The following is a 16,004-nucleotide window of genomic DNA, read 5'->3' on the forward strand; positions in this document are numbered from 1 at the left end:
CCATTAAAAGGGCCTATTGTAAGGGCATTGCCCTAAGTTTAACAGCTTTTTTTACCCCCCAAATAAAAAAATCAAAACAAAAGACTAAAAAATTTTTTTATTTTACCCATTGCCATGAAAAATGGCATTTGTATGGGCATTGCCCTTAAAAGGATTTCAGCTCTTTTAGTGGCCATTAAAATAAAAAACCTACGCATAGATTACGAGTTTTGTTGGTAAAAACTTGTGGGGCTAACGCTCCTTTTTTTTCCAGCGCTCCCTTAAGACAACGTGGTATTACGAGTTTTCTGTATGTGCTTCGTAGCCTCAGAAAAGTGAGCGTTGACCCAAATTTAGCTCTACTTCAACCCTCAATACCAGCGTTGCTTACGGTTAGCGGTAAGATGGAAAAACGTGCTTGTGCATGATTTCCCCATAGGATACAATGGAGCTGAGCTGGCCTGAAAAAAACCTAACACCTGCAAAAAGCAGGTTCAGCTCCTAACGCAGCCCCATTGTTTCCTATGGGGAAACACTTTCTAAGTCTACACCTAACACCCTAACATGAACCGGGAGTCTTAACACCCCTAACCTTACACATATTAACCTCTAATCTGCCGCCCCCCAACATCGTTGCCACCTGCATTATACTATTAACCCCTAATCTGCCGCTCTGTGATACCGCCGCCACCTACATTATACCTATGAACCCCTAATCTGCTGTCCCCAACATCGCCGGACACCGTATATTATATTTATTAACCGCTAATCTGCCCCCCCAACGTCACCACCACCTACCTACACTTATTAACCCCTAATCTGCTGACCGGCACACGCTGCCACTATAATAAATGTATTAACCCCTAAACTGCCGCAATCCCGCCTCACAAACACTATAATACATTTTATTAACCCCTAATCTGCCCCCCCCCCCAACGTCGCCACCACCTACCTACAATTATTAACCACTAATCTGCCGCTACTATAATAAAGTTATTAACTGCTAAACCTAAAGCCTAACCCTAACACTCCCCCCTAAGTTAAATATAATTTAAATAAAACAAAATAGAATTTACTATAATGAAATAAATTTTTTCCTATTTTAAAAATAAATACTTACCTATAAAATAAAGTCATAAGATAGCTACAATATAACTAAATAGTTACATTGTAGCTATTTTAGGGATTTATATTTATTTTACAGGCAACTTTGTATTTATTTTAACTGAGGTACCAATAGCTATTAAATAGTTATAACTATTTAATAGCTACCTAGTTAAAAATAATTACAAAGTTACCTGTAAAATAAATCCTAACCTAAGTTACAAATACAACCTAACACTACACTATCAATAAAATAATTAAATAAATTAACTACAATGATTTAAACTAAAATACAATTAAATAAACTAAACTATATTACAAAAAACAAACACTAAATTACAAAAAATAAAAAAATATTACAAGAATTTTAATCTAAATACACCTAATCTAGCCCCCTAATAAAAATAAAAAAGCCCCCAAAATAATAAAATTCCCTACCCTATACTAAATTACAAAAAGTAATCAGCCTCTTTTACCAGCCCTTAAAAGGGCTTTTTGCGGTAGCATTTGCTCCAAAGTAATGAGCTCTTTTACCTGTAAAATAAAATACAAGACCTACCCCCCAACATTACAAACCACCACCCACACACCCCCTACTCTAAAACCCACCCGATCCCCCTTAAAAAAACCTAACACTACCCCATTGAAGATCATCCTACCTGGAGCCGTGTTCACCCAGTTGGGCACCGATGGGCCAAGAAGTAGACATCCAGAGCGGCAGAAGTCTTCATCCGATCGGGGCAGAAGAGGTCCTCCAAGCGGCCGATGTCTTCATCCAAGCGCATCCTTCTATTTTCAATCAACCGGAGCGGAGCCATCTTGAATCCAGCCGACGCGGAGCCATCCTCTTCTTCCGATGTCCTAACAGCGAATGAAGGTTCCTTTAAATGACGTCATCCAAGATGGCGTCCCTCGAATTCCGATTGGCTGTTAGGATTCTATCAGCCAATCGGAATTAAGGTAGGAAAAATCTGATTGGCTGATGTAATCAGCCAATCGGATTGAATTCAATCCGATTGGCTGATTGGATCAGCCAATAGAATGCAAAGTCAATTCTATTAGCTGATCCAATCAGCCAATCGGATTTTTCCTACCTTAATTCCGATTGGCTGATAGAATCCTATCAGCCAATCGGAATTCGAGGGACGCCATCTTGGATGATGTAATTTAAAGGAACCTTAATTCGCTGTTAGGACATCGGAAGAAGAGGATGGCTCCGCATCAGCTGGATTCAAGATGGCTCAGCTCCACTCCAGTTGATTGAAGATAGAAGATGCCGCTTGGATGAAGACATCTGAAGACATCTGCCGCTTGGAGACCTCTTCTGCCCCAATCGGATGAAGACTTCTGCCGCTCCGGATGTCCACTTCTGGCCCATCTGTGCCCGGCGGGGTGAACACGGCTCCAGGTAGGGTGATCTTCAATGGGTAGTGTTAGGTTTTTTTAACGGGGGGATCGGGTGGGTTTTTAAAGTAGGGGTGTGTGGGTGGTGGGTTGTAATGTTGGGGGGTCTTGTATTTTATTTTAAAGGTAAAAGAGCTGATTACTTTGGGGCAATGCCCCGCAAAAAGAGCTGATTACTTTTGTAATTTAGTATAGGGTAGGGAATTTTATTATTTTGGGGGGCTTTTTTATTTTATTAGGGGGCTTAGATTAGGTGTAATTAGATTAAAATTCTTGTAATATTTTTTTATTTTTTGTAATTTAGTGTTTGTTTTTTTGTAATATAGTTTAGTTTATTTAATTGTATTTTAGTTTAGATCATTGTAGTTAATTTATTTAATTAATTTATTGATAGTGTAGTGTTAGGTGTATTTGTTAGGATTTATTTTACAGGTAATTTTGTAATTATTTTAACTAGGTAGCTATTAAATAGTTATGAACTATTTAATAGCTATTGTACCTAGTTAAAATAAATACAAAGTTGCCTGTAAAATAAATATAAATCATAAAATAGCTACAATGTAACTATTAGTTATATTGTAGCTATCTTATGGTTTATTTTATAGGTAAGTATTTATTTTTAAATAGGAATAATTTATTTCATTATAGTAAATTTATTTCGTTTTATTTAAATTATATTTAACTTAGGGGGGTGTTAGGGTTAGGGTTAGACTTAGGGTTTAGGGGTTAATAACTTTATTATAGTAGCGGCAACATTGGGGGCGGCAGATTAGGGGTTAATAATTGTAGGTAGGTTGCGGCGACGTTGGGGGGGGCAGATTAGGGGTTAATACAATTTATTATAGTGTTTGTGAGGCGGGATTGCGGTGGTTTAGGGGTTAAATACATTTATTATAGTGGCGGCGATGTCCGGTCGGCAGATTAGGGGTTAATAAGTGTAGGTAAGTGGCGGCGATGTTGGGTGTGGCAGATTAGGGGTTAATAAATATAATATAGGTGTCGGCGATTTTGGGGGCAGCAGATTAGGGGTTCATAGGAATAATGTAGGTGGCGGCGATGTCCGGTCGGCATATTAGGGGTTAAAATTTTTTATTATATTATGCGATGTGGGGGGGCCTCGGTTTAGGGGTTCATAGGTAGTTTATGGGTGTTAGTGTACTTTATAGCACTGTAGTTAAGAGCTTTATGTTCCGGCGTTAGCCCATAAAACTCTTAACTACTGACTTTTAAATGCGGTAGGAGTCTTGGAGGTAGAGGCTGTACAGCTCACTTCTTCCAAGACTCGTAATACCGGCGTTAGGCAAATCCCATTAAAAAGATAGGATACGCAATTGACGTAAGGGGATTTGCGGTAGCCTCGAGTTGCAGAAGAAAAGTGAGCGGTAGACCCTTTCCTGTCTGACTCGTAATACCAGTGGGCATTAAAAAGCAGCGTTAGGACCCCTTAACGCTGCTTTTTAAGGCTAACGCAGAACTCGTAATCTTGGTGCTAATCTTTAAAAAAAAAAACAACACCAAAAATTAAAAAAAAATCCTATCACTAATCCCAAAATTGGTACTCACCATTCCGGAAGAGTGGCGCTCCATCTGCATCCCGCGCGGAATGATCTTCAATCTTTATTTGCGGCAGAACAATCATCCGACGTGGAGGCTTCTTTTCATGTGATCGTCCACCACACACTGAAGATTGAATGTGAGGTACCCATTTTATATTGGGGTACCATGAATTCCAATTGTCTGAAAATGTCTAATTAGCCAATAGGATGAGAGCTGCTTACATCATATTGTCTGTTCAAATCAGCCAATAGGATTTAAAGGGACAGTCTACCATAGAATTGTTATTGTTTTAAAAGATAGATAATTCCTTTATTACCCATTCCACAGTTTTGCATAACCAACACAGTTATATTAATATACTGTTTACCTCTGTGATTACTTTGTATCTAGGAACCTTCTTCCAGCCCCCTGATCACATGACTGTGACTGTTCATTATCTATTGTCTTAAGTTTAGCATTGTTTTGTGCTAAATCTTAAATAACTCCCTGTGCCTGAACACAGTGTTATCTATATGGCCAGGTGTAGTTTCTGTCTCTTTGTGTTGAAAAGAGATTTAAAAAGCCAGCGATAAGAGGCAGCCCTCAAAGGCTTAGAAATTAGCATATGAGCCTACCTAGGTTTAGTTTAAACTAAGAATACCAAGAGAAAAAAGCAAATTTGATGATAAAAGTCAATTAGAAAGTTGATTAAAATTAAAAGTCATATCTGAATAATGAAAGTTTAACTTATACTAGACTGTCCATTTAAGCAGCTCTCATCCTATTAGCTGATTTGAATTTTTCAGCCAATAGGAATGCAAGGTACCCCAATATAAAATGGGTACTTCGCATTCAGTCTTCAGTGTGCTGTGGACAATCGCATGAAGAGGAGCCTGCAGGTCAAATTATTCCACACTGGATGCAAATAGAGCGCTGCAATGCAGATACAAATTCCATTTTCATAGCAATGGGTAGATTAGTTTTTTAGTTAGGATTTTTTTATTTTGGGAGGTTGTAATGTTAGGGGGGACTTTGTAGTTTTTTTGGGTAAAAGAACTGTTAAACTTAGGGCAATGCCCTACTTGAAAAGGCCCTTTTAATGGCTATTGGTAGTTTATAGATTAGGGCGTTATTTTGGAGTGGCTTTTTTTATTTTAAATGGGGTATTAGATTAGGAATATCTTTTTTTATTTTGGTTAATTTCATTTGTTATTTTCTGTAATGTTAGATTTTGTTATTTTGTGTAATTTTAGAGTTTGTTATTTTGTGTAATACAGGGGGTGCAGAATTATTAGGCAAGTTGTATTTTTGAGGATTAATTTTATTATTGAACAACAACCATGTTCTCAATGAACCCAAAAAACTCATTAATATCAAAGCTGAATAGTTTTGGAAGTAGTTTTTAGTTTGTTTTTAGTTATAGCTATTTTAGGGGGATATCTGTGTGTGCGGGTGACTATTACTGTGCATAATTATTAGGCAACTTAACAAAAAACAAATATATACCCATTTCAATTATTTATTTTTACCAGTGAAACCAATATAACATCTCAACATTCACAAATATACATTTCTGACATTCAAAAAACAAAACAAAAACAAATCAGTGACCAATATAGCCACCATTCTTTGCAAGGACACTCAAAAGCCTGCCATCCAAGGATTATGTCAGTGTTTTGATCTGTTCACCATCAACATTGCGTGCAGCAGCAACCACAGCCTCCCAGACACTGTTCAGAGAGGTGTACTGTTTTCCCTCCTTGTAAATCTCACATTTGATGATGGACCACAGGTTCTCAATGGGGTTCAGATCAGGTGAACAAGGAGGCCATGTCATTAGATTTTCTTCTTTTATACCCTTTCTTGCCAGCCACGCTGTGGAGTACTTGGACGCGTGTGATAGAGCATTGTCCTGCATGAAAATCATGTTTTTCTTGAAGGATGCAGACTTCTTCCTGTACCACTGCTTGAAGAAGGTGTCTTCCAGAAACTGGCAGTAGGACTGGGAGTTGAGCTTGACTCCATCCTCAACCCAAAAAGGCCCCACAAGCTCATCTTTGATGATACCAGCCCAAACCAGTACTCCACCTCCACCTTGCTGGCGTCTGAGTCGGACTGGAGCTCTCTGCCCTTTACCAATCCAGCCACGGGCCCATCCATCTGGCCCATCAAGACTCACTCTCATTTCATCAGTCCATAAAACCTTAGAAAAATCAGTCTTGAGATATTTCTTGGCCCAGTCTTGACGTTTCAGCTTGTGTGTCTTGTTCAGTGGTGGTCGTCTTTCAGCCTTTCTTACCTTGGCCATGTCTCTGAGTATTGCACACCTTGTGCTTTTGGGCACTCCAGTGATGTTGCAGCTCTGAAATATGGCCAAACTGGTGGCAAGTGGCATCTTGGCAGCTGCATGCTTGACTTTTCTCAGTTCATGGGCAGTTATTTTGCGCCTTGGTTTTTCCACACGCTTCTTGCGACCCTGTTGACTATTTTGAATAAAACGCTTGATTGTTCGATGATCACGCTTCAGAAGCTTTGCAATTTTAAGAGTGCTGCATCCCTCTGCAAGATATCTCACTATTTTTGACTTTTCTGAGCCTGTCAAGTCCTTTGTTTGACCCATTTTGCCAAAGGAAAGGAAGTTGCCTAATAATTATGCACACCTGATATAGGGTGTTGATGTCATTAGACCACACCCCTTCTCATTACAGAGATGCACATCACCTAATATGCTTATTTGGTAGTAGGCTTTCGAGGCTATACAGCTTGGAGTAAGACAACATGCATAAAGAGGATGATGTGGTCAAAATACTCATTTGCCTAATAATTCTGCACTCCCTGTAATAGGTTTTTTTTATTTTGTGTAATATTAGAGTTTGCTATTTTTTGTAATGTTAGTTTTTTGGGGGGGGGTTCGTAGTGTTAGGATTTTTTAATTTTGTAATTTAGGTTTTTTATTTTTTGGTATCTTTTATTTTTTTTAAATAGTAAGGTTTATTTATAGTTTAAGATTAGATTTTTTTTTGTTTCACAGGTAAGTTTTGATTTATTTTAAGGTAGTTATATTGTCGCGATGTGGGGCCAGTGATTTAGGGGTTAAAAGCTTTATTTATTGTTGGTGATGTGGGGGGACTGCGGTTTAGGGGTTACAAGCTTTATTTTAGTAGTTGCGATTTGGGGGATGGCGGTTTAGGGGTTAATAGCTTTACTTAGTGTTGGCGATGTGGGGGGACAGCGGTTTAGGGGTTATTAGACTAGGGGCCTATGTTAGGGTGTTAGGGTTTTACAAAACTTTCTTTTCTCCATAGACTTCAATGGGGAATGGGTTAATGCGATCGCCATTTCGCAATCGCAGGTGTTAGGGTTTTTTCCTAATTTTTTTCTCTATTGATCTCTATGGGAGAAAACGTGCAAGAGAACGCCAAGTCTTAACTTTTTTTTGTGTGCGGTATGTGGCTTACAGCACCATACCGCAGAAAAAAAAGAAAGTTTTAGGGTGACTTGTAATACCGACAGTATGGAAATAGCGGTACGGCCCAATTTTGCGTGGTGTGTATGCTACAGCTATACCGCACAACTTGTCATCTGGGTCTTGGTTTCCTTTGTTGAAAAAGATACCTAGGTAGGCTCAGGAGCTGGGAGTTAGATGCTGATTGGTGGATGCACATATATATGCCTCTTGTAATTGGTTTACCAATATGTTCAGATAGCTCCCAGTAGTGAATTGCTGCTGCTTCAATAAAGGATACCAAGAGAATGAAGCAAAATTGATAATAGAGGTAAATGGGAAAGTTGTTTATAATTGTCTGATCTACCTGAATCATGAAAGAAAAAAATGTGGGTTTCATGTCACTTTAACCCCTTAATGACCGCAGCACTTTTCCATTTTCTGTCCATTTGGGACCAAGGCTATTTTTACATTTTTGCAGTGTTTGTGTTTAGCTGTAATTTTCCTCTTACTCATTTACTGTACCCACATATATTATATACCGTTTTTCTCGCCATTAAATGGACTTTCCAAAGATACCATTATTTTCATCATATCTTATAATTTACTTTAAAAAAAATTATAAAATATGAGAAAAAAATGGAAAAAAACACACTTTTTCTAACTTTGACCCCCAAAATCTGTTATACATCTGCAACCACCAAAAAACACCCATGCTAAATAGTTTCTAAATTTTGTCCTGAGTTTAGAAATACCCAATGTTTACATGTTCTTTGCTTTTTTTGTAAGTTATAGGGCCATAAATACAAGTAGCACTTTGCTATTTCCAAACCATTTTTTTTTTCAAGATTAGCGCTAGTTACATTAGAACACTAATATCTTTCAGGAATCCCTGAATATCTATTGACATGTATATATTTTTTTTTAGTAAACATCCCAAAGTATTGATCTAGGCCAATTTTGGTATATTTCATGCCACCATTTCACCGCCAAATGCGATCAAATACAAAAAATCGTTCACTTTTTCACAAATTTTTTCACAAACTTTTGGTTTCTCACTGAAATTATTTACAAACAGCTTGTGCAATTATGGCATAAATGATTGTAAATTTTTCTTTGGGATCCCCTTTGTTCAGAAATAGCAGACATATATGGCTTTGGTGTTGCTTTTTGGTAATTAGAAGGATGCTAAATGCCACTGTGCACCACACGTGTATTATGCCCAGCAGTAAAGGGGTTAATTAGGGAGCATGTAGGGAGCTTTTTGGGGTAATTTTAGCTTTAGTGTAGTGTAGTAGACAACCCCAAGTAATGATCTAGGCCCATTTTGGTATATTTCATGCCACCATTTCACCGCCAATTGCGATCAAATTAAAAAAAAAGTTAAATTTTTCACAATTTTAGGTTTCTCACTGAAATCATTTACAAACAGCTTGTGCAATTATGGCACAAATTGTTGTAAATGCTTCTCTAGGATCCCCTTTGTTCAGAAATAGCAGACATATATGGCTTTGGCGTTGCTTTTTGGTACTTAGAAGGCCGCTAAATGCCGCTGCGCATCACACGTGTATTATAGCTAGCAGTGAAGGGGTTAATTAGGAAGTTTGTAGGGAGCTTGCAGGGTTAATTTTAGCTTTAGTGTAGAGATCAGCCTCCCACCTGACACACCAGACCCCCTGATCCCTCCCAAACAGCTCCCTTCCCTCCCCCACCCCACAATTGTCCCCGCCATCTTAAGTACTGGCAGCAACTGTGCGCGCCCCCATCGCCCCCGCCCCCGATCCCGCCCCCCTCTACATTACCCGGCCCATCGATGGCCGCCCACCCGCCTCCCAAGTCAGCTCCCACCCATCAACGTTACCGGCCACCGATGTCCGGTGCAGAGAGGGCCACAGAGTGGCTCTCTCTGCACCGGATGGCCATTTAAGGTTATTGCAGGATGCCTCCATATCGAGGCATCACTGCAATAACCGGAAAGCAGCTGGAAGCGAGCAGGATCGCTTCCAGCTGCTTTCCACACCGAGGACGTGCAGGGTACGTTCTCAGGCATTAACTGCCTTTTTTCTGAGGACGTACCCTGCACGTCCTCGGTCGTTAAGGGGTTAAAGGGCCATTATACACTCATTTTTTCTTTGCAGAAATGTTTTGTAGATTATGTATTTATAAAGCCCATAATTTTTTTTTTTTTAAAAATGTATAATTTTGCTTATTTTTAAATAACATTGCTCTGATTTTCAGACTCCTAACCAAGCCCCAAAGTTGTATTTGAATACCGTCAGCTACCTTCTCCAGCTTGCTCCTGTTTATGTAAAGGTCATATGCAAAAGAAGGGGGAGGGGGGGGAGTGTCTTATTTCCCACTTGCAGTGGGCTTTCCAACTACCTTTTCAACAGAGCTAAATTGAAAGCTTCTAAGTACGTTTTTAAAGCATTTTATACTGGATTTTTATATCAGTATCTGTGCATCTTATTCGTTATAGTAGTGTCTATTACATGCAGTTATATGAAAATGAGTGTATACTGTCCCTTTAAGTAGCACTTCTGCACTGTAGCCTCTTCAGCATCATCTAGCAGTGCTACAGTGTAACATTGTCCTAATGCACCTGATCAACCAGAATCAGATCTTAAATATATAGAAATATATTTGTATGTGTTAATATGTGTATATACACATATTATTAACACATAAATATATATGTATATAAGCATATACATATATATTTACTGGGAACATACAGTCCCCATAGACCAAGATGTAAAGCACTTTTCAGTGGCATTTTTTCTAACATCCCACACCCGCCAACTTTCAGCATTAAAAACTGCTTTGTGCAGTTATTTTATTGAAAAATAAAAATGCTACAATTTTTTTTTTTTTTTTTTTTTTTTTTTTATTGAGGTTCTTTTCAAAACATACATTTGGTAGCTGTAAAAACATACATATAGAAGAAAATAAATTGTTACAGGGTAGGCTGTTAAAACAAGGCAGATAAATGCACAAAATAATCAATGATAGCCTACTCTGTCAATATAGGCAGTAAGTGCTACGTAAGCTGTATGCCCACCATATGGTTTGAGTGGCCACTCTTGGACCACACTCTTGCATTAACCCTGAAATAAGGTAGGTGAACATTGATGTGTCAGGGCCACTCATGGACCCCAGATGAAGAACCTCTGGTTTTCTTGCTGTTTGAAACTATATGAAAACGTGCTTGAGTAAATATTTTTTAACGTACAATAGTTTAACAGGGTGGTATAACATTAAAAAAATTATAAGTAGGACTCTGCCTTACATGTAGCCAGAATATATCATTTGAATGCTGAATATAATATGAAGCTACACTAAAACTTGAAGATTGTAATCATGTATGAATACATTGTAAGGGTTGGGAGATAGTGAGTAAATACTTTTTAACGTATAGTAAGTTATAAGGATGGTATAGCGGTGAAAAGAAGAGATTGGTAATAGGACTCTGCCTTACATGTAGCCAGAATATGCCATTGAAATACTAAAAAAAAAAAAAAAAGATTATGAAACTACTCTGAAAGATGGAGATTGCAACTATGGTATATACGTTGTGAGGGTTGATAGATAGGAGGGGGCTAAATATAAAACAAGGAGGACTGTTCCACCTGATGAATCCCTAGATCCAAACCAAATATGAGAAATATATATATAATGAAGGAAGATCCCACCATAACACACTAAGAATAAGGTATTCTGTCTCCTCTTGAGAAATAGATATATTATATCAACTAGCCAGCCATAGCCTTTGCAAAAAACTAGTAAAACTTAAAAGAATTAAAAAAAATGGGTATCCCACCACCTCGGCCGCTGGTAGCAAGACCCCACCTTGAAATAATGTATTGACCCAACGGGGGTACAGAAAGGTATAAAGGCTATAGGGCATTCAGGGGTATAAATGCAGAGGTAGCTGCATAATCCTTCTATAGGCTATTAGGAAGTGGGTAAATGGAAGCATTCTTAAGATAAGGGTAAACCCAGGTGTACATTGTTAAACAGTGAATAAGTCAAAACCCAACAATGTAGGGGACCTAGAATCCCTCAACAGATGATCCTTAAGCAGTTATGTGTATACTGCAGATATGCATTGCCAAAGTGGGGCTGCAACAATGACATACATAGGATAAGGTACTGTGTTACTATGCTTGACATTCTTATATTAACAGTGAGGGTGAAGGCAATAACATAATGCATAAGGTTAGGCAACCAATAAATCATGAACATTGTAAGGGACCTGAAAGCAGTGAACAGATCATCTGAAAGTAGAAACAAGCAGTGTCCCAGCTTAGCGTTAGCTAACATATGAATATATTGGAGCTAGATCCCCCCTACCCATGCTACAATCATCTTAAAGAGCAGTCAAGTGCATAAAAGGGAAAACGAATGTCGGTGTCCCAATATGGCAAAAGTCGGTACTGGTGTTGAGTCTCCTTTACTCACGCTGCAGGGATCCCAAGGAGCAGTCCGGTGCATATTTAGCAAACAAGCGCTGACACTGAATAAGTCACTTTTACTTGCGCTACAGAAATCACAGGAGGCAATTCAATGCGGCCCGCCGGGATCCCAGCTAGCCGCACAAAAACAGACATCTAGTGAGTAGGGAGATTGTAAGGTGTGCGCTACCTTTGAGTGAGTGGAAATGATGATCTGGGCACAATTGCCTGTTAGGGGTCGCCTGGGAAGATATTCTGCAAATATCTGCTGCAAGAAAAGACCGCTCCTATTGCACTTGCCTTCGGTCCCGCCGAAGGGCATACAGCTTGCATCTGCCAGGGCGCAACACCTTGTCCCTCTCCTCCAAGTGAGATCGCATGTAAGTCCCCTCTTATACTATTCCAAGGGTGTGGTATAGTAGGTTCAAGCTCCATGCTTTCAACTTCCTCGGTCGGGGATAGAGCAGTGGAGATCTCCATACAGTGCTTTGCCGGCTTTGTGGGCTCTTCATCTAGAGTGGTACTGAAGGCGAGTGGTGATCGCTGGGGCCCCAAAACGCCACCCTCCTCTCCTTCCATAAAAGCAGGCTCAGTTTGAGGCGATTGTGGGACCGGACTACTGCTACAGTCATATACTGACCTATTCAGTGTATCTGCAAGAGCAGCATAATGTCCGTCAAGCAGGCTACGTATCTCCCCCAGTAAATAAAAGGGTATCTCCATGGTAAACGTGTGGTGTAGTTCTTTTGGCAGGTAGATGGTACTCAATAAGTCCAGTAATTTCTTGCAACCGGCACTCCGTGCCTCTTAACGACAAGGCCCAAATGTGCCTCTCCGAGGGTGTAGGGAAGGCCGCAACCTTCTGTCGTGCTCCGGGAGCTCAAAACTGCAGATATCTTGATAATTTTAGGCTCATCCAATGCAGGATCGTAAGCGGATTGAAGATCTATTAGTGTAGTTATTATTTGAGCTAATTGGAAAGTTATTTCAGTCAAAAGTAGATAGGATGCAGGAGCAGTATGTAATTATGCAGCCTATCATGGCCGCCACCCGGAAGTTCCCCCCAATTTTTATTTTTTAATAAAATACACAACTCCGTATTTTGGGGGTATTTGAGGCACATTTATAAAATTTACCAGAGATCTGATCTCTGGTTAATTTTATGAGTGCTAATTGCTACCGTGAGCTCACGGTAGCAATAACCAGCCACTTGTAATGGCTGTTTATTTATTGCGCAACCTCAAACAGGCAAATTTGCCTGTTTGCAGGCGCACAATAAATTAGCACTCCACTTGTACTCTGACCCTAAATAGGCAGGTCACTAAATGATGGCTATAATGTTCAACTCTCTGACTTGAGTCTCAATATTTTATATTTGTCCACAATCACTGTATTTTATTTTTTTACATGAAATGGACATGTTGGTGATCAGCATCAAGATTTATTACTTTTATAACCAGAAAATACTGATTTGATATATTGTAAGAAGATTAAATAAGATATTTTATATACAATATATAACCTATTTTAAGTTAACCTTAGGATTTTGCTTCCCAAAGGCAGATGAAAGTGGAGTTACCATAGGAAACCTATTTATCAGTCACTAAATTTGCGTTTACTCCATTTTTAAAGTCTAAGTTGATAATTTCCTATAACCCACCCACTCATCCACTCAACTAACTGGAAATATATTTATTGATCTTCTAATTTCTAGATGGTAAAATAATGATGAAAGAGCTTAAAGGGCCACTAAACCCAAATTTTTTCTTTCATGATTCAGATAGAGAATACAATTTTAAACAACTTTCCAATTTACTTCTATTATCTAATTTGCTTCATTTTTTAGATATGCTTTGTTGAATAAAGAGCAATGCACATGGGAGAGCCAATCACAGGAGGCATCTATGTGCAGTAACCAATCAGCAGCTAATGAGCCTATCTAGATATGCTTTTCAGCTAAGAATATCAAGAGAATGAAGCAAATTAGATAATAGAAGTAAATTAGAAAGTTGTTTAAAATTGCATGTTCTTTCTAAATCATGAAAGAAAAATTTTTGGTTTCATGTCCCTTTAAAGTCACTGTTAAAGGAACATTCTAATGCTTGTGGCTCCCAAATAGGACTTTACATTGGAAGGTCCCTTAGAAAGATGATACTTGTAATACTTTTACCCATTTTAGTCATTGCTATTTAAATGTATCCTTTTTTTCCACTTTTTCTATGATAGTTTATATGTACACAGTCAACTACTTTTTTCTCTCTATGTAGCACCTTAGTTAACACCTTAAGTTGCTCCGAGGGGGCAGGTTGTATCTGTTTTTGATATGGCTTTAGGAGCCAGACTAAGCTGTACTATTCAGAAGTTGTCAGAAAACAATGAAAACAAACTAAAAGGTACAAAAGGGTCTGTCTGCCCAATTTAGGAATACTAGTGAACTTGAAGTTATGAGTGATATAAAAATGACTGGGAGGTGTTATAGCCCAAATTACCACCTCTCTAGGAATTGTCACTGACCCCTTGAAATGTCATGCATAATGTAATTCCAGTGGCTTTACAAGTAATTTATTTTGAAGATATGACATATCTAATCACAGTAGTTTCATTAAAGTGTTTATATGGAAATTGGTATTTACGTAATTTCAAAATAATACCCTTTTGTACTTAAAGGGATACTGAAGCCAAATTTTTTTCTTTCGTGATTCAGATAGAGCATGCAATTTTAAGCAACTTTCAAATTTACTTCTATTATCAATTTTTCTTCGTTCTCTTGCTATCTTTATTTGAATAAGAAGACATCTTAGCTAAGGAGCCAGCAAATTGTTGGTTCAGACCCATGGACAGCACTTGTTTATTGGTGTTGTTCAATCAGCAAGGACAACTCAGGTTGTTCTCCAAAAATGGGCCGGCATTTTAACTTACATTCTTGCTTTTCAAATAAACATACCAAGAGAATAAAGAAAATTTGATAATAGAAGTAAATTAAAAAGTTGCTTAAAATTGCATGCTCTATCTGAATCACAAAAGAAAAAAATTGGGTTCAGTGTCCCTTTAAACATCTAAATTGATACAATATTTGCACCTACCTCACTGCATAAAAATATAGAGTTGTGGATCACATACCTAGGAACAGCAGTATTTAACAGAAAAGATAGTGTCAATTATGTTTTTATGTGATAACAGTGACCATTTTTGGCAACAAGTTTCATTTGGTTCATACAGGAATCAATCTAAATGTTCTATGCTATTGTGGTCTGTATTTGTGCCCATTTGTTTTTTTAAATGGATTTCATCAGATTTTTGGGGGATTTTTTTTATACAACAAATAGATTACTCTTGAAATGAACTGCTGATATAGTGAATACCATAGGACAATGACACAGAACTCTGTGGCACATTTCAAAAACAGTGTTCCAGAAAAGCATATGACAAAATGCAACAACAAACAAGCCAGCTTAGTATTGAGAAGGTAACCCAGAGAGTTTCAGTGCTGGTACAGTGTGCTTCAGTCCTGTGGTAGCAATGCCTTTACCAAGACGTAGATCCTCTATCTTGGGCCAACAGCCCAATTTAACCTCCGCAGATTGTTCTGCTGCTACCAACCGTAGGGTAAGCATTGGCAGTGCAAGTAACCTGCCCAGACCCCCTGGGGTCTATGTAGGCAGTGTACCAACTGGGGGAGTCAGTAGTCTTGGTACAAGGGTGTCTCGCCGAGCCTTAGGCATCAGTAGTGTCTTCATGCAGGGATTACGCAGCTTTGGACCTCCTGTTCCAGTTGCCCAAGGTTTTGAAAGGGGAAGAGCCCCAACATTTGAAACACTGAATGCTTGCCTGGTGGAGTATATTGATAAAGTGAGAGCTTTAGATCAGGTGAATCGAGAGTTGGAGGAGCATATCAGAGTGTATCTGGACAAGAAGTCTTCATCTGTGAGCAGCTGGGGATCACTCAGAGACAACTGGGAAAATGTCTACCATCAGGTATGTGTTCAGAGTGTCGATGATATGGCAAACACAATATTACATGTAGCCAGGGCCACCATCAGGGGGTGACAGGGGTGACTGTTGTCAGGGGCCCAATGGGCCAG

At 38.8% G+C, this 16,004-nt stretch overlaps 1 protein-coding gene across 1 annotated transcript in view; it reads left to right on the forward strand.

Moving 5' to 3' along the window:
- Window positions 1-15,441: 15,441 nt before the first annotated feature.
- The window catches only part of BFSP2 (beaded filament structural protein 2), a 127,062-nt gene continuing 126,499 nt past the window's right edge, over window positions 15,442-16,004 (forward strand). Inside the window, exon 1 of the mRNA XM_053715749.1 lies at window positions 15,442-15,897. Within this exon, the coding sequence (XP_053571724.1) occupies window positions 15,442-15,897 (456 nt within the window). The remainder of the gene's footprint in view (window positions 15,898-16,004) is intronic.

The sequence above is a fragment of the Bombina bombina genome, chromosome 5 (assembly GCF_027579735.1).
Source record: "Bombina bombina isolate aBomBom1 chromosome 5, aBomBom1.pri, whole genome shotgun sequence".
Classification (NCBI taxonomy): Eukaryota; Metazoa; Chordata; class Amphibia; order Anura; family Bombinatoridae; genus Bombina; species Bombina bombina.